We start from the raw sequence: 17584 nt of genomic DNA, 5'->3' as shown, positions 1-17584 counted from the left end.
TGCGGGTGGGGGCAGCCATAAACACAGGGTGAGCCACACTTAAGTACTCTAAGTCTAAGGAACACGGAGAGGCCCAGGGCAGGCTGCTTACCTGGGGGGTCCCCCATCTCTCCTGGGGATGGCAGCAGCCCAGAGAAGACTCTGGGCAGCCCAGGGGGGGGCGGGGGGACAGCCAGCCCCTTTGTCCCCAGCCTCCAGGAAATCTGGAAATCGGCTTAGCCGGGATGCTCCCTCCCAGAGCGCCCTTTGTCCCAGCCCCTTTTACAAAGGGGTCCTTTTTTCCCCTTCATTTGGTGGTCCTGCTTTTTGTTTCCAAACCCCAACCTGTGTGGCCCCTACCCCTCAGGCGCCAGATAAGACCCCACAGGAGTTAGGGAGGTTTTCGTGTTTTAAACGCGCCTTGAGACAAAGGCTGGTCTGCAGGAGCCAAACCGACTCCACGGGGGCTGGCATCCGCCACTCAGCCGGGGGCCAGCAGGTGCTTCCCCCGCCGGGCACACAGCCCTCAGAGCTCAAAAGCGGCGCTCAGCCCCACCACGTGCGAGGGGGCGCGGAGCTCCGGCCTCCGGGCCAGGCTGCCCCCAGCACGGGCACTACCCCCACCGCCGGGCCGGGTCGACAACGCCGTGGGCAGGCGCCCCTCGCCCCCACCCGGCGCTCGAGAGGGAGGCGGGGAGCAGGGGTGGGCGGCGCGGGGAGGGCGAGCCCAGTCCCGCTCCGCCTCCACCGAGGGAATTTAATTAGCCTGCTGGAGAGGCGGGCGGCCGGCGAGGAGGTGTCTCTGGTGCTGCAATATAATTGAATCGGCTCCACTCGGGCGGGCCACTCGCCGCCGTCAGCGCGGCCGCCGGCCGGGAGGCGGGGGCGGGGAGGCGCATCCAGGCGGAGCAGGAAGGGCCGGGGAGGGAAAAGGGCAGCGCGGGCGGGGGGCGGCGGATGTGCCATCGCCCTCCCACCTCCGAGCCGGGCAGCCATCTTCGGCGGGGGAGGGGCGCGCCCTTCGCTGGGACGCAGGGCGCGGGGGTCAGAGCCCCGGTCCCGCCCTCGCGCGGCCTCCCACACCGGGGTGGGGGCGGGGAAGAGAGCTGGACGCGCGCCGCCGCCTCCCCGCCCGCACCTGCGCGGGGGCGCACGGCCGCCCAAAGTTTTCCTCCCCGTTCCGGGGCCCCCGCCGCGCGCGCACTCACGCGCCCCTCGCCCAACGCGGCCGCTGTCCCCGCCGGAGCCCGGCCGCCCGGGCTACCCCGCGGGCGGGGGAGGGCGGCCTCTGATCGGCCGCCCGCCCTCCCGGCTCTTATCGCCGCTCGCACTCGGGGGAAGTTGCCCAGGAGCCGTTGGCGGCCGCCCCCGCGGAACCCGCGAACTTGGAGGGGAGTCGGGCGGGCGCGGGACCCCCGCCCCCTGCGGCGCGCTCACCTTTCATGCCAGGGCGCCGCAGCTCCGCCTCGCCTGACACATGCTGGAGCCACCGTCGCCCAGTGTTTGTCTAAACTGCTTATCTCACCCGGAGCTGCGCGGCGGCGGCAGCTCGGGCCCGCTGGGGAGGTGGAGCTTCCGGGGCCCCGGCCAAGAAACACCTGCTGCTGTCGCCGCCGCTGAGGACACACCCAAGCGCAACGCCGCCCACTCCCGAGCCACTGGCTCGCTCCGGGCTCCCTGACCTCAGCCAGCGGGAGGTGTCGGGTTTCAGCCGCAAGCGCACACGCACGCGCGCACCGACGGGCGCCCAGGAGCACCCCGCGCGGCCACATGCCCCTCCCCCGCCCGGCGGCCAGGTGAGCCCCGGGCTCGCTGGGGGGCGCCACCCCCGCGGTCCCTCGAATCCCCAGGCTGGACTGCTCCGGGGCCGCGGACTGGTCAGTGAACTCCCATGAGTAGGGCGCAGTTGCTTCCAGCAGGCCCGCCCGGGAGCAGAGCCCGTCCTCTCCTCCAAACGGCTTCCCGGAGCCTACAACCGGGCCTGGCGCTGCCAGCACCGGTGACGCGCAGACGGCTAAACTGTGTTCCGGGGCTTTTTGGAGGACAACGTCCTTGGCGCTAGTGTGTGTAGGGGGTGGGCAGCAAATGATGCTGTGTTAAACCTTCCCAAGTCCCCAAAAAGCCTAACCTTAAGATGCCAACGTAAAAGGCCGAATGCTTAGAACTCGGGCAATTTGTGCCTCTGCCTCAGCCCGAAGTTCTGGAAAGCTCCTACCGTTGTAATAACTTGGGGGCGCGGAGGTTCTTTAAAGAACCTTCGTCCCAGGAGCTGCAGTGTCTGCGGAGGCGCCGCTGCGCCAGGGGGATCATTAAGTAGCTGGGGTTGCGGTCATGAGGCGAGGCCACCCGCCTCCAGAAACTGGCACGATCCGCCGCGCCACCGGCCCCAGCGCAGCACCTCCCCATTCCTGGCACCCCCCACCCTACCTCACCCAGGCACTTGACTGGGATGACTCAGGGAGCGTCCTGAAATTCCTGGGCACCCACGGGCGGCGCGGAGAGGGACTGTGGGCCCAGCCTCCCTCCCCCCGCTCCGCCCCCAGCACCCCTCCCCCGGAAGCGCTGGTCGGAGGGGGGCTCCGGCCCATGGGGGTCCCCCGGCCTCGCTCCGGCCCTCGAACGCCGCCTTCGTACTAGGAAACCCCCGGGAGAACAGCACCCCCCGGGGCGGCCCAGCCGCGCTACGGGTTTCAACTTTCCGCCTCGGTGCCAAGCGCGCGCGGCTGCCAGCCCCAAACCTGCCCCGGGACATGCCCGCGCAGTGCTCGGCAGGCGCGCGCCGCCCGCTGGCCGCCGCCTCCCTCCCGAGCCGGCCGGGGCTGCGGCGGGAGCGCGCGGGGCGCTGCCACCCCCGTCCATCTGTTCCCGGCGACGCTGGCGGGCGGGGAGCGCTCGGGGCCCGCGCCGGCGGGGCGCAGGACCAGCCCGTGCCCTCGGGGGCGGGGGCCCGCGGCCCCCGCCTTGCACAAGGCCCGAGTCCGACCGCCAACGAAAAGGGAAACGCGCCGGCCCGGCCGGGTTGCGCCGTTACTGGCTCCTACCTGCGGCCCTGGCCTCGCGCGGGAGGGGCCGCCCCCGGCCCACGATCCGCTGCTCCCCGCGGTGACCCTCCGCGGGCGGCAGCGGCCCACGCTTTAATTTACGCACCGCTCGGTGGCACGGCCTCCAGAAATTTGTGTCCCGCACTGGCCGGACGGTGCACCCGACCCCCGGCGGCCGCGGAAGGTGGGGGGCGCCTCCACCTCCGCCAGAGTCACGCGCGGGGGGAGGGGAGGGCGGGGACGTCGGGAGGGCACCCGACCTCGGGCTCCCAGTGTAAAAACAAAACCGCCTCCCGGCGGACTCAGCCCCTTTCCCACCTGGATTGCAGGCTGCGGGGGGAGGGGAAGAACATGCAAATGAACATCTCGCACCTGGGCGGGAGGCGCCTCCCAGCCAGGTTCCCCGGGTAACCACACCGGGGCCCTACCTCCAAATCTCGCCCGCACGCTACCGTCGGTTTCCCTCTCCCCTGGGGAGGCCCTGGGGCAAGGGGCGGGTGGAGGCCGAGCTTTTCCACCTGTTTGAACAGGACCAGGCCAGCCAACCATAAGAATTTGTGGGTGACCCGAGAGGTGTCACCTGGCTTATTTTGAGAGCTGTCTGCTCCTTCCCACGTATATCTGGCTCCACTGGATTGTGAGAGGGGTGGTCTTGTACTGGTTTCACTGAGGAAGCTGAGGTCAATAAGCGCTCCGGTCACAGTGCACAAAGGTGAACCCGAGAGCCCTGCCCCCAAGCGAACTCACACCTGGAGTCTGTCCTCTGGCCGGCGGTGGAGGGAAGAGCTTCCATACACCCCACAACCACTGGGGGGCAGCAGCGCGCCGGCTATGTGCAGCCTGGTCAGGGAAAAACGCTCTGGCCACCAGGCTGGCTAGCACTGGGAGATGGATGGCACTCACTGTCAGTGTCCCTGGTTGGAGGAAATTAGTAATCTGGGTGCAGAGCCTCTGACTTTGGGAAGTGCTCTCTGGTAGCCAGGCGCCCCTTGCTAACACCCCACCCTTAATAACAAGGTTCAGGCTTGACCCTGGACCCACATGGATACCCTCCATTCCCCCCAGAGCAGCTCCTCCACCCAGACCATTCCTGGGCCACGTACTCCCTCCCTGGACCTCCCCCCAGCATTCCCATCTGCCTGGAAACCTGGCGGAAAAGGACAAGGCGGGTGGAAGAGCCAGGAGCCAGGAACAGTCCAATAGGGGACACGCCCGGAGCAGGACGCCTGGTTCCTCCCAGAGTCCCATAGCCACACTGGGCCTCCTAGAGGAAAGGGGGCCACAGCACTTGCCTGAGGTCCACCTGCTTCAGTGATACCTGGGTGGACCCACCCCCACGGAATCTGCAGGCCTCAGGCTCTATAAACAAGTCAACCTAAACTACCTTAAGGACTCCCAGGTGCCGGAAGTGGAGGGCTGGGCCACAGAGTCCCCGAGGCAGGCCTGAAGGAGGCTGCCTCAGCCCAAGATGGCTGGCTGGCCTTTATTCACTGCACGCACCAGCCCCAGGCTGCTCCATAAGACTTCCCAGAAAAAGGGACTGAAAATCCCACCCCCCACCAGTAAGTCGCTCAGAGAGGCCCAGGGTAGGCAGGTGGGGTGGGGGCATTGGGAACGTGAGAAGGCAGGTGGACGCTCTAGACCACCACCCCTATGCCTGGGCACCTACTGGGGCCAGGCCAGGTGCCCAGGTGGGTGGGCACTGCCTACAACAGTTACCACCTCCAAGTCCGGACAGAGGGTGCAGCCCTGGTCTAGGGTGGCCCTGGACACCAGGCAAGGGGTCCTGTGCTCCCAGTCCACGTGGCTCCTCCTTTTCCAGGGTCACAGCAGGATGACATGCAACCTAAATTTGCACCCCACCAGCTGCTCCTGGCCCACGGGGGACACCTGCACTCCCCATCACCTGGCCTCGCCCAGGCAGCACGGAGTGGGCAGGAGTGAGGATCACCTGTGTCACTGGGCAGCACCTGACAAGTGCAGGGCTGCTCTGCTCCGGGGCTCAGGGCCCTCCGCCCGCAGGTGGTGACCTCCATCACAGAGGGAGGAGGTTAATTAACTTGCCTGGGGCTCAGAAATCCAAACGCAGCCAGACCCAGACCCAGACCCGCTGCAGTACCTGGCAGCCTTTCTCAGCAGCCACCTGCCTGGTCGCTCTTTACTGAGGAAGATTGTCCTGCAGGGGGGCTCCGGCCTCGAGCTCGAGGTCCACACTTCTGTCCTGCACCCGAAAATCCCAGGGTCCGGAGGCCGGGAAGGGCCTGTTGGCTGCCCAGAGCTAGACGGCCTGAGTCACCCACCCCTGGGGAGCGTCCAGGGGGTAGGAAGCCTGAGGGGCAGGGGCTGGAGGTCCGGCTATCTCTGTCCCGCCGGCCACGCCCGTGCTGCCGGCTCCGTTTGCCGACTCCATTTGCTCTTCACTGCGGGCCATCGCGGGTCAAGTCCTCCCCATGTTTCAAAGCCCGGCTTAAATCTTATCTCTTCCAAGAAGGCTTTCCCATCCCGCCTCTGGAATCCGCCTCTCTGGGCAGGCGCTGGGTTCCACTCCCAGTGATCTCACAGAGCCGGCCTCAGAGAACAGGAAGGCTGTACCCACAGCTCCGCCTTGGCCTCCTGGCCTCCCGCGGGTCTGGGGAGGAGCGCCTGGGCCCAGCTCCTGGACGCACACTGTGCTTGGTGGAGCTGCGGCCAGGCAGGGTCCCTGGAGGGCAGCGACAGCCCCCAGGCCAGCTCTCTGCTGGACTTGACTCAGATCTGCCCAGCAGGTACCAAGCGGAGGAAAGAAGGCTGCCAAGAGGGGCAAGAGAACCTGCCCCTCGGGGAGGCTGGGGTGCCCCCCACCCATCCACCCACCCAAGGCAGCTCTCCACCGCCGGTAGCCGAGGTCGCCCAGGGGAGCAGGGAAGGGTCGTGGCCTGCAGTCCCCTCGGCGAGGTCAGGAGTTTCCTCTTCACCCTGGGCCGCCCTGGCACTTCCTGCCCTTTCAGTGCCGGCTCCCTCGGCCCCGCACGCAGCTGCGCTCCTTGACAAACAGTTAACAGCTGTTTTGCATAGATTTTCAATTCTAATTGCCTCGCTTTGTGAGCGCCGCCGAGCCCCGGTGAATGGGGACGCCGGGGCGCACGGCTGGAAGGCGGGCGGGGAGGGGGCACTTGAGGGGGAAGAAGGGAGCCAGTGTGTGGGGCTGCTGCTTTTATTTCTCCAAATAAGAGAAGAACACCCTTGCCACCAACTGCCCCCGCTCCCGCCTCTCGCTGGAACCTGGAGATCTGAAAGGGCCCGGCCCCTCTACTGTGTGACCTGGGTCCCCACCCACCCCAGACAGCCGTGCAGGGTGCAGCCTCCAGCTGGGGATGGGAATGGGCCTGGCCCCCTCCCCAGCCTCCAGGACCCAGATATGGGAAGCTAATTGGACAATAAAGTGGAGCGGGGAGCAGTGGGCTCTCTGGAGACAGCTGGCATCTATAAAAGAGAAATATTTGCATTTAAAACCTTTAAACTTTATACGGCTGGGCCAGGCCGAGGGAGGGAAAGGGTGGGTTGGGGGCAGGCTCAGACCCTCCAGGGGGCCATGAATCTGGGGAGAGGCCTGGCAGTTCCGGACCTGCTGTCACCAACAATTCCTGCCCCCCAGGCCCCTGCCAGTATTTTGGGATACAAGTCCGTCACCAGGAGCCTGGCTGCCTGGCCTTGATCAAGTTCAAACCCTGGAGGGCCTCTGAAGCCCTGAGAAGCCCTTCAGTCCACGGGGGCTTCCGGGGCTTCCGAATGGGTCCTAGACCCCCCCCAGGAGCTCAGCCTCTGGCCCTGGGGGTCCCGGGCTCCTCCTGGGCAGCCCGCAGCCCTGCCTGCTGCTCCCGCAGCTGTGGGTGGCACCTGCCGGCCACATTCAGAGCCAGGAGCCCCCCACCGCATTCCCAGGGCTGCCAGGTGGGGACAGGGTTCCACATGCCAGGTCTTCATGTTGGAGAGGAACCTGGCCAGATCTTCCTCCTTGTCAACACTGTGACATAAAGCCCAGAGGGAGGGTGTCCCCGAGTGGCCTCATCTGATCAGGCTTTCATGAGATGGCAGTGCAGGGTCCCCTGCACCCGTCTCTCCCTGAAGGCCTGCATGGAGCGGGTGCCCCTGACAGGAGGCGAGGCCAGGCCTGGCTTCAAGGACAGAGCGGAGATACTCCTGGGCAGGACTGAGGAGAGGGCCCCACAACAGCAGCAAACCCCAAATTGATGGGCACCAGGTGTCATTTTCAACCACATCATTAAACAAAACCCACCCCCCAAGGTAGTCGGCCGGAGCAGACTGCGCCTCTTCCCACCGTCCCAGCCACGGTAGGGCTCCGGAAGGCCCAGACGACCCCCCCCCCCCCCCCCCGCAACCTACCCTCTCTGGTTACTAAACTGTCTCCATGTCCCCCAAGGCTTGCCCCCAGCTGGTCGCCACCCCCTCACTGGGCTTCTGGAAGTGCTAACCTCTCAGCGATCATCCCAGGCTCACACTGATTTCTTGGCGTGATTTTTGTGGAGCTGGGGATGGAGCTAATAAGCAGGGGCTTCACCTCTGAGCCTCATCCCCAGCCCCCAAAGGCAGATTTTAAAACTCCCGGGAAGCCCTGGCGGGCACCTGCAGGGCCTGTGTGCACCGGGCCACCCCAGGTCCTGCAGCTGTCCACCTGCAAGAGCACCACCCTGTCCTCATCTGCCTGCGGGCCAGACAAGCCAGTAAAGTGGGAAGTGTCACGCCCGGCGCCCAGGACGCATCTGGGCCGCGGGATGGCCTCAGCTTACAGGGAGGAGGAAACGGAAGGGTTTTATGAGGAAGGACTCCTCAGTGCCAGGCCAGATGGCAGGGAGGCCGCCACCGGAGGCCATGTCAGCATCAAGGGCAGTGGACGTCTCTCCCCTCCCCCGTTCCCCGAGCGTCCAGAATCAGTGTGACTGGGGAGGGCACAGCCCCACGCGGGCTCGGGTCCCACAGACTGGTGGGCCACCTCCCACAGGCCGCAGCAGGGTCCCTGGCGTCTGTAACTGTTAGAATACTGGCAGCACCTGGTCAGGCTGTCCTCCTTGGTGCCACCCAGCCCACCTGTGCCTCAGAGGATGGTCAGGTGGACACAACGCCTCTGTCCATCTGAAGAAACACTCAGCCACGGCCTGCGCCAAGCCCCAGCGGACCAACAAGCATGGCGTCCAGACAGCAGCTGGAAGGTGACCGCCTCCTAGGGGTCAGTCAGCGGAGGAGTGGGCTCAAGAACACGCCTCTCTACTCGCGGAGCATTACTAAGCCCTGAAAAGAAGATGCAATCCAGATGCATCTGCAAACTCGAGAGAGGCCAGGCCAGGCCGGACGCGGGCTCCACACAGGCCAGGAGGGCCACATGCAGCCTGACTCTGCTGACAGGGGACACTGGAATAGGCTGGGGGTGGGGGGGTGGAGACGCAGCATGCTCCAGGGGACAGGTTTCCTGGGGACGGGGTGTTCTAGACCCAGACAGAGGTGGTGGTTCGACACTGTGACTGTGCTAAATGTCACCGGTGACCTGCACGTCATCAGGACTTCAAAACTTCAAAACCCCTCCCTGCAGGCCCCTGCCTATCCCCGAGAGGCAGACGGGGCAGGCTGGTGGTTTCCAGGACCCAGCCAGCACCCCAAGGGCAGCATATCCTGGGAACTCCCTGTCACCCCGCGCTCCTGGCCCTTGGCACAGCGGGCAGGGCACAGGAAGCTGCCACACCCAGGCTCCCTGAGCTTCCAGCCGGTCCTCCTGCTGCCTCGCCCTGGCGTGGACACAGACCGCAGACCAGCTGGCAGGTTGGGAGGCGCACACTGAGCCCTCAAGCTGGAGGGTCACAGTGTCCCCTTCCCACTGGACCCCAGGAGCAGATGGCCCTCGCTGCCTGGGGGCTCTGAGGGGGAGGTCCAGACCCTAAACGTGCCCCTGTCCCCCCGCAGGCTGCCAAGCAGCTCCTGCCACCTGGCCAGGCACTGGAGAGCGGCCAGCTGTGACCCTGGACAGGCCGGGGGCACAGGGCAGCCAGGTCTGCAGGAGGTCTCCAGGCAGCAGGGACGCCTCAGCCTGGACCCTGCCCAGAGGCCAGTTCTGGGGGGAGGCGAGGACCCCCCCGGAAGGGCACATCTGCCACCGGCCACGCTCCACCTTAGCAGTCTGGACGACCGCTGGACCCCGAGCTCCCCAGGGCGCCCCGGCTCTGTGCAGTGGGGCCAGCTGGCCCTGCTCTGTCCACAGGCTCAGAGAAAGGACACTACATCCAAGACCCTGCCAGGGCGCCGCAGAGACAGGGGCCACACGCTGTCTGACTCTGCTGAGGCGGGACATTGGAACAGGCTGGATGTTGGAGCCAGCGCGTCCCCGAGGCCCAGGACAGACCTGGGGCAGGAAGGCCTGCTGGTGACAGGAGAGTGGCTCCCCTGTCCCCATTCACAGCCCCCAAAGAAGGGCTCCCAGCCCCAAGCTTCGCGGCTCGTTCACACGTGACCAGCGCCAACGGCGGAGGGCAGCCTGCGGGTCTGCCCACGGTGGGGTGGCTTCGATCCCCAGTGCGACCCCAGGGCAGCGCGGCCCCCACCTCAGGCCTAGGACCATGGGGCTGGGCCCCAGGCCAGGGGAGCCTTACCCTGGAGCTGCGCTCTCCACCCACCTCTGCCCCTGCTCCCGACAGATCTGGACTCATCATCTGTCACCAAGTCCCACACTGTCACTTGAGCCATCAGATCCCAGCTGCCTCTGTGCCTGCAGACTCCACAAGCCACTCAGACGCCCTGGTGTCCCGAGGAGCCACCTCCCCTGCCTGGCCACCCCTGCCTGGCCACCCCTGCAGGAGGTGGGCCCCGTGGAACACCGGTGGAGGCCCCGGCCACGTTGACCCTGGCCCTCCAGCTCGGCCACGTGGCTCGGCTCTGGCTCTTGCGTTTTCACCTTTTTGGTTTGGTCACAAATTGAGGTGAAAAGAAATGGCTGGGCCTGGGGTCCTGTTCACCCTTGGAAGGGCTGGGCCGGGGCTTTGGGCAGTTGCCAGGGTTCCTCTGAGGCCGCTGGCCCTGGGGAGGCCAAGGAGGTTGCGTGGAGGCCCAGCTCTCCCTCGCCCCCAGCCTCAGCTCCCCAAGGGCCTGGACTCCACTTTTTCCCAGGGAGAAGCCTCCACGGCCAGCCGTCCAAGCCTGGGCCCGGCCTCTGTGACACCCCTGGCCCACCTGCTGGCCCGCCCAAAGGCTGCTCTGCAGTCCCAGGTGACGTCAGAGTGACCCCCACATGGCTTCGGCCTCCATCTCCGGGGCCACAGTGGCTGCAGACCTCCAGCCCAGCCACCCTGCTCTTGGGCAGCCTCACGGCACCAGCTGCTGGGGACAGTTCCCCACGGGCTCCTCCCCTTCCCGCCTCCACCTTTACCTGCGACCCACCCGCCCTTCACCCTGCCAGCCTGGCCTTCCGCCCCTGCAGTCCTTCGCCCTCTCGGGCGGCGCCTCTCCTTGCCTTGCAGAGGGGAGAGTGCTGCTGGCCCACCCCCAGTCCCGCTGGTGCCCTCTGGTTCAGCATCTCTCTCCCACTCCTCCGGGGAGGCACCCCAGATGGCTGCTCTGACCCACCTTGGCCTTCTCACTTCCTGCCTTGTGTGCTGACCCCCGGGGGTCGGCCTTCCCGTCCCGGACACAAATCCCCACCAGTGATGGATGCTGTGTGCCCAAGATAGACACAGCTGGACAAGGGGCTCAGCCTGGGGTCGCAGACGTGTGGCTGCGGGAGGCCGGTCCTCTCCAAGGCCCAGGCAGGTCCAGTGTGGTGGCCGCAGCCGCAGGGGAGGCCACGCTGGGCGTGTGGCGAGTCTCTCCAGGTGGCAGGTGATCTTGGGGCGGCGCGGGCCACACTCAGACGCTGGCACCAGCCTCACCCTGAGTTCAGGGCAGTTCTCATGGGCCCTGGAGACAGCCCTGGGCCTGGCCTTCGGCACCAGGACGAGGTGGCTCCCGGCCCCTCCCGCTGGGGACCCCGCCCGCTCTGCCCCTCTGCCCCGGCTGCCTGGCAGTCAGTCCAGGCTCAGGACTGCCCAGCCCGGCTCGGGAGTCCTCCTGGCTCAGCCAGCAAGTGGCTCTGTGACCTCGGGAAAGTCCCCACACCCTGCCCTGCCTGAGCTCTCCCATTAATAACCCAGGAGCTGTCCCGTCCGGGTGGGCCTGAAGAGGACTGGTCCCTGCAGTCCGCACCCCGCTGGAAGGCTGTGCTGGACACACCTGAGGGTGACCCCGGCCTCCCCGTTAGAACAAGGAGGCGTGTGAGGCAGGAGCCTCAGAGCTGTGCCCACGGCTGGGAGTATGACCTCACCTGTCCCTAAGGTGACAGTGCCACACAGACGGGGATCTCAGGAGGAGAGGTGACAGGAGGAGGAAGGCGGGCCTTGCCAAGTCCCTCTCCCACTCCTCCCAGGAGGCGAGCACAAGAGGCTGGTGGCCGCAGGTGACCCAGGTCCCCAGGCTTCACACCTCAAGTACTGCCTGGCTGGACCCCAGCAATGAGTCACGGTCCCCACCTCTAACTAGGCGGGCCCAGGGGCACCCCCAGAGCCTCCTCACCACATGGCTCGGTGCCACCCGGCCTGTGGCGCGACCCTCTTAAATATCCACTTCAGCTTATCTCTCCTCCCTGAAGACCCCGAGGCGCAGGGTGAAGCTGGGACACGAGACACGGGTTTATTGTTTCCGGATTCCTCCAGGAAGCTCCTGGTAGCTGGAGGGAATTGTATTCAGAGAGAACTGGGTCCCCAGCGTGGTCCACGCCACTCATTTAACAACTTCTGTCACCGGAGATGCGGGCGGGCCGTGCCCAAAGACGTCTGCTGAGGTTACAGGGAGATTTAATTCGCAACATCCGAGAAAATAATTCAGGGGAGTCGGGGGAGGGCAGCGTGGGCGGCCCCTGGAGCTGCCAGACCCACCCGGTGAGCAGAGCTCACTGCCCGCCGCCCCTGGGGCACGTGGCTTTGGCACCGATCACAGGCCACAGGTAAGCGAGGTCTGCAGGTGTGGTCTAAGGGACAGACACCGTGTGGGCCCAGCCTGGGTGCCCCTAAGTGCCCATTCAGGGGCCATCCCCTGGCCTTTGCTCCCCATGATGTTGGGGGGCTGGTGTCCAGACAAAGGGGCTCAGCTATCCCCACCCAGCTGTTTGGAAGTGGGCTGCTTCTTGGGTGCAGCGATCCCTGTAGGCAGAAGCTGGTGGACAGCGCAGGCCAGACGACATGGGCGGGTGGACCAGCTCCCTGGGCGGCCAGCAGAGGCCCCTACCCAGGCCCAGGAGGCAGCTGCACAGAGGTCCCTGCCCTGCCCCCCCGCCCCCCCTTGTCATCTCGCCCAACCCCCTTTCTGGGATGAGAAAAAGCAGAGGAAGCCCGGCCCGGGAGAGCGAGCAGAGACAGGAAGGGGCTCCTCTCCCTGCGGGCTGCTTGGCAGCTGGACTCAACGTGCCCTGAAGCTGCCCGCCGTCCACTCTGGAGGAATCCACCTCTAAGCACGCACGCGCTGCAGGCTTCACGCTTTTAACAAGCACCATCACGGCCCGGAGCAGCGCTGCCCACCTGCTCTGTCCTGCCCCCCACTCTGCCATCCCAAAACACAGGGCACCTCTTCCAAGTGTCCCCAAATCCCACCTCTGCAGGTCAGAGAGGTTAAGTGATCAAACCTACGAAACACAGCAGGACAGACGGGATGAAAATTCAAATCTGACCCAGGTTCGTCTTCCTTATTAGGAGAATCCAGAAGGTGGCCTATCCCCTGGTCATTCAAGAGCCCCTGGGAGCAAGCTCAGCATGGTGCTGGGCCTACAGGCTTCCTTCAGCCCAAGGACAGTCCACCTGCACCGGCCCACAGCTACCAGACACGGGGCCACCAACGCCCTTGAAACGTGGCCAGTGTGGAGATGCGGATCTTTAGTTTTAATTTTATTTGACTCTTACTAATCTTTTAACGTCCCAATACTGGACACTGAACCCAGGCTGCCCCACACTGAGCTGACTCCCCAGCCCCCTTTATTTTACTTTGAGACGGAGCCTTGATAAGCTGCCCACGCTTAGTCTGCACTTGTAAGCCTCCTGCCTCGGCCTCCTGAGTCGCTGGGATTCAGACGTGCACCACCCGGTTAAAGACTGAATCCGGCTACCCACCTGGGGCCACGCAGCATTAGAACAGAGAAAAACAGATCCTCGGGTGGGGCGGCAGGCCTCGTGTCCGGCCACCAGAGTGGCAAGAAGCAGCCCCTGAATCAGCCTAAGCAGGCCAGAGACGGGCGCGGAAGACAGGCTTTCAGACAGAATCAAAGAGCGGGCGGGGGCCTGAGAGCTGAGAGCGGTGGTCGGGAGGCTGGCCCCAGGTGAGTCAGGAAATCCTGTGCCTGAACTGGTGGGGACATCGATCCCATTCCTATTCAAACATCAGGACCCCGCTGTGACGTCTTTTCCCAATGATAGCTAGAATGAAGTGTCACGTTGGAGTCTGTTGTAAATTGAAGAACAAATTTTTATACATCTCCCCGATCCTCTTGCCTGGGCTGGGCTGGGGCTCGGTGGCAGGCACCTGCCTAGCAGAGGGAGGCGCTGGGTTCGATCCTTAGCGTAAAGATAAACAGTAAGAAAGACAATGAGAAGACAATGACTCTGGGTCAAGTTTGAGGTATTTGGGGAGAGGCTCACAGGCCTCCTGCAGGAGGGAGGTGGAGCCCGTGAAACCAGGGGGCACTCAGCACTCCACTAGGGGGAGTGGGGTGACCAGCTGTCCTCTGGGGGGTCCCGCAAAGCAGGCCTTGGGCCATTCCAGAAGTCCAAGAACCTCCCCCAGGAGACTTCCTTTCCCAAGTCAGCTCAGGGGTCTACAGCAAGGTTGGCAGGTCCCCCTCCCGGGTCGAAGGGGACCCAGCTTCAAGAGGGCACATCCACCTTCCCACAGACGTGCAGCAGTGGGCCAAGCTGCGGAGTCCTGCAGTGCAAAGACCTCACTTCAGACCAGGCACCCGGCCTATGGACAGCCCACGGGCGGGCGGGTGGATAGTGATGGACAGACAGGGATGGAGAGAAGGATGGGTGGGTGGATAGATGACAGATGGAATGACGATGGATGGATGTAGATGGATGGGTGGATGGACGGATGGATGAGTGGATGGGTGGATGGATAAGTGGGCAGTAGATGGATGGATGGATGGGTGGATAAGCGGGCAGGTGGATGGATGGATGGATGGACAGATGGATGGATGAGTGGATGGATGGATGGATGGGTGGGTAGATAAACGAAGGACAGATGGGGACAGGTGGGCAAATGACAGATGGCTGGGTTCATGGAAGGGACAAAGGATGGATGACGTAGGAAGGGAGAAAGGGAAGGAGGGATGGAGGGATGGAGGATGAATGGGTGAGCAAGTGGGTGACGAGGGTGGAAAAGAGCAGACAGCACCCAGGTGGTCAAGCCCCAGAGCTCTCCCAACAGGCATGGAGGGAGACACGGGGCTCAGTGACCAGGGCTCTCAGCCAGCCGGCCCCTCGATCCCTGGCCCAGCTCTCCCAGTCTCAGCGGTGGGGACTTGGGCTCTCTGGTGGCAGTCCGCAGGCCTGTGAAGCCCCAGACTTTTCGTGGGCATCTTAGGTGCAAATGGTGGCAGGGACGAGTCGTGGAGGGCCACCAGCAGCCCACAGGCCCAGGAAGGCCTTCCAGGCAGCAGGGGAAGTGCTGAGGGGCCGGTGGGCAAGGCGACGGGCCTCTGTGCCCATCTGTCCCTGGCAGCAGTGCAGATGCCCTAGTCACAAACAGGGTCTGTGCGCCCAGAGCGGCCCTCTCTCCGCCCACCTGCCTCTTTCCAAGGCCCCCCAGGCTTCCTCCTCCCACCCAGGCACAGCCTCAGAGCCGCCTCCCGGGCCTCCTGGGCGGCGCTGACCCCAGGAGCAGACGTAATTAGCAGCCGTGCCCGACAACATCAAGCCCCAGCTGTACTGAGCCCTGCGTCCCTCGTCCCTGTCCCTTGCAGGCTTCGCTGCCCTGTGCTTTGATCTCCTTAATGAGCCCACAACACCCTCGGAGAAGTGGAGAAACCTGCCTCACCAAGGCCGGCCTCACCCCAGGGCTGGGTCTGCAACCTATGGCGGTGAGTTAGGTGACGTGGGCTGGCGTCCACTGGGCGGCAGGCAGGAGGGCGTGTGTCTGGACCATGGGGAGGGAGGGGACAGGCACCTGCAAACGGCTCTGGCCCCAGCCATGAGAGCAGCCGGCAGCCCCAGGACAGCCCAGCCGGCGGGCCCACAGCTTCCCCGGAGACTCCCGGGCTCACAGATGGGCCTGGAGCTGGAGAAGAAAGGAGCCTTTGGTGGACAGCAGATGGGGGAGCTGACCGCGGGCGCAGGGAGGCCCACAGGCTCCAACCCTGCTCGCTGGACCCGCGGCCCCCAGGGAGCAGCCCTGGCCCTGCTCCTGCCCCAGGCCCTGCCAGCCCCCAGCCCTGCTGGCGCCTCCCGGCCACTCGGAGCCACTCTGCTCCCCGCCTGCAGAGGGGTCAGCTTGGCCACTCTGAAGCATTAGGGGACCAGGGATGAAGGGCGGGTGTGGGGTGCGCCTGCTCAGAGAGGGAGACCCCGGCGGCCGGGCAAGCTTCCAGGCTCCGCTGCTGAGCCCTCGCTCAGCCCGCAGCCCGCGTGGGAGCAGCCGCGCTGTCACCAGAACCACATTGTTCTGGCCAGAAGAAAACCGGGCCCAGCAGATGGCAGGTGTGACAAAAGCAGCTTGCTGTGGCCAAACCAATTATTTATCTAATTATGATTTACCACTTAGCCACATGATCTTTCTGCAGAGTTGTGGGCAATTAAAACCAGGGTGACTGTGTGGATTATGCAAATGGGCTGGAGCCCAGCGAATAAAATTGGAGATTAGACACCCGGGCTGTGCTGGCAGGGCTGGGCGGGGGGCGCAGGGCTGGGGGGGCAGGGCTGGGCGAGGGGGGCGCAGGGCTGTGGGGCGCAGGGTGGGCTGGGGGGGCGCAGGGTGGCCGAGGGGGGCGCAGGGCTGGGGGGGCACAGGGTGGGCTGGGGGGGCGCAGGGTGGCCGAGGGGGGTGCAGGGCGGGCAAGGGGGCACAGGGCAGACAAAGGGGGCGCAGGGTGGCCGAGGGGGGCGCAGGGCTGGGGGGGCACAGGGTGGGCTGGGGGGGCGCAGGGTGGCCGAGGGGGGTGCAGGGCGGGCAAGGGGGCACAGGGCAGACAAAGGGGGCGCAGGGCTGGGCGAGGGGGGCGCAGGGCTGTGGGGCGCAGGGTGGGCTGGGGGGGCGCAGGGTGGCCGAGGGGGGCGCAGGGCTGGCTGGGGGGGCACAGGGTGGGCTGGGGGGGCGCAGGGTGGCCGAGGGGGGCGCAGGGCTGGGGGGGCACAGGGTGGGCTGGGGGGGCGCAGGGTGGCCGAGGGGGGTGCAGGGCGGGCAAGGGGGCACAGGGCTGGGGGGCACAGGGCAGACAAAGGGGGCGCAGGGCTGGGCGGGGGGCGCAGGGCTGGGGGGGCAGGGCTGGGCGAGGGGGGCGCAGGGCTGTGGGGCGCAGGGTGGCCGAGGGGGGCGCAGGACTGGCTGGGGGGGCACAGGGTGGGCTGGGGGGGCGCAGGGTGGCCGAGGGGGGCGCAGGGCTGGGGGGGCACAGGGTGGGCTGGGGGGGCGCAGGGTGGCCGAGGGGGGTGCAGGGCGGGCAAGGGGGCACAGGGCTGGGGGGCACAGGGCAGACAAAGGGGGCGCAGGGCTGGGCGAGGGGGGGCGCAGGGCTGGGGGGGCACAGGGCAGGCGAGGGGGGCACAGGGCTGGGCGAGGGGGGGCGCAGGGCTGGGGGAGGGGGGGCGCAGGGCTGGGGGGGCGCAGGGCAGGCGAGGGGGGCACAGGGCTGGGCGAGGGGGGGCGCAGGGCTGGGGGAGGGGGGGCGCAGGGCTGGGGGGGGCGCAGGGCAGGCGAGGGGGGCACAGGGCTGGGGGCTCCAGGGCTGGGGGGCACAGGGCGTGGTGCGAGGGGGGTGCAGGGCGGGGCAGGGAGGGCCCTCCCCCAACCTGGCCTCAGGCAGCCCTGACAGGCGGCACCAGGCCACCAGGCCACCAGGCCAGGGAGACCAAGGCAGCCTGCTGCTGGGAACCCCAGAGAACTGCTGCACCCGCCCAGGTCAGAGAGACACACTGCCCCTGCTGGAGCCGGTGGCCAAGGTCATGGGCAGGCCCAGCCAGGAACTGCCCTGCCCGCCCAGCCTGGCACACTGGTGAGGTTATAGGCACCCTCTCTCTACCTGGGGCAGGGCCACCAGCAGCCCTCTTCACAGACTAGGACACCAAGGCTCGGGGGCCTCTCGTGCCCAGGCAGCTGGGTGGCCCCCAGCCCCATCCCCACTGAGGTGGGGAAGAGCGTTGGTGCCCGAGCCAGTCCCCCCAGCCAGCTGCCCCATACCGTAGCCTCAGCTGGGCACTCAGGAACAGGTCTGCTCAGGTGGGTGGCAGCCACTGCAAGGCCCACCCCAGACCAGGACACCTGGGTGTGCCAACTACAGGAGCAGACAGTGTGAC

The 17584-nt window shown here is 66.1% G+C and overlaps 2 protein-coding genes across 9 annotated transcripts in view; both read right to left on the bottom strand.

Moving 5' to 3' along the window:
- The window catches only part of GSE1 (Gse1 coiled-coil protein), a 298010-nt gene that overhangs the window by 41227 nt on the left and 239199 nt on the right, over positions 1-17584 (bottom strand). For 2 of the 8 annotated variants that reach the window (XM_081273135.1, XM_081273129.1), the window contains exon 1: positions 1417-1742. The exons of the other annotated variants lie outside the window; for them this stretch is intronic. In XM_081273135.1, the coding sequence (XP_081129261.1) occupies positions 1417-1423 (7 nt within the window). In that variant the 5' untranslated portion in view covers positions 1424-1742. Of the gene's footprint in view, positions 1-1416; positions 1743-17584 lie in introns of those variants that run through there. 8 annotated transcript variants of the gene reach the window in all.
- The window catches only part of COX4I1 (cytochrome c oxidase subunit 4I1), a 327664-nt gene that overhangs the window by 137422 nt on the left and 172658 nt on the right, over positions 1-17584 (bottom strand). The gene's annotated exons all lie outside the window — the stretch shown is intronic.

Source organism: Spermophilus citellus (assembly GCF_964194105.1).
Source record: "Spermophilus citellus genome assembly, chromosome: 18".
NCBI lineage: Eukaryota > Metazoa > Chordata > Mammalia > Rodentia > Sciuridae > Spermophilus > Spermophilus citellus.
This window is presented reverse-complemented; position numbering and strand designations above follow the sequence as displayed.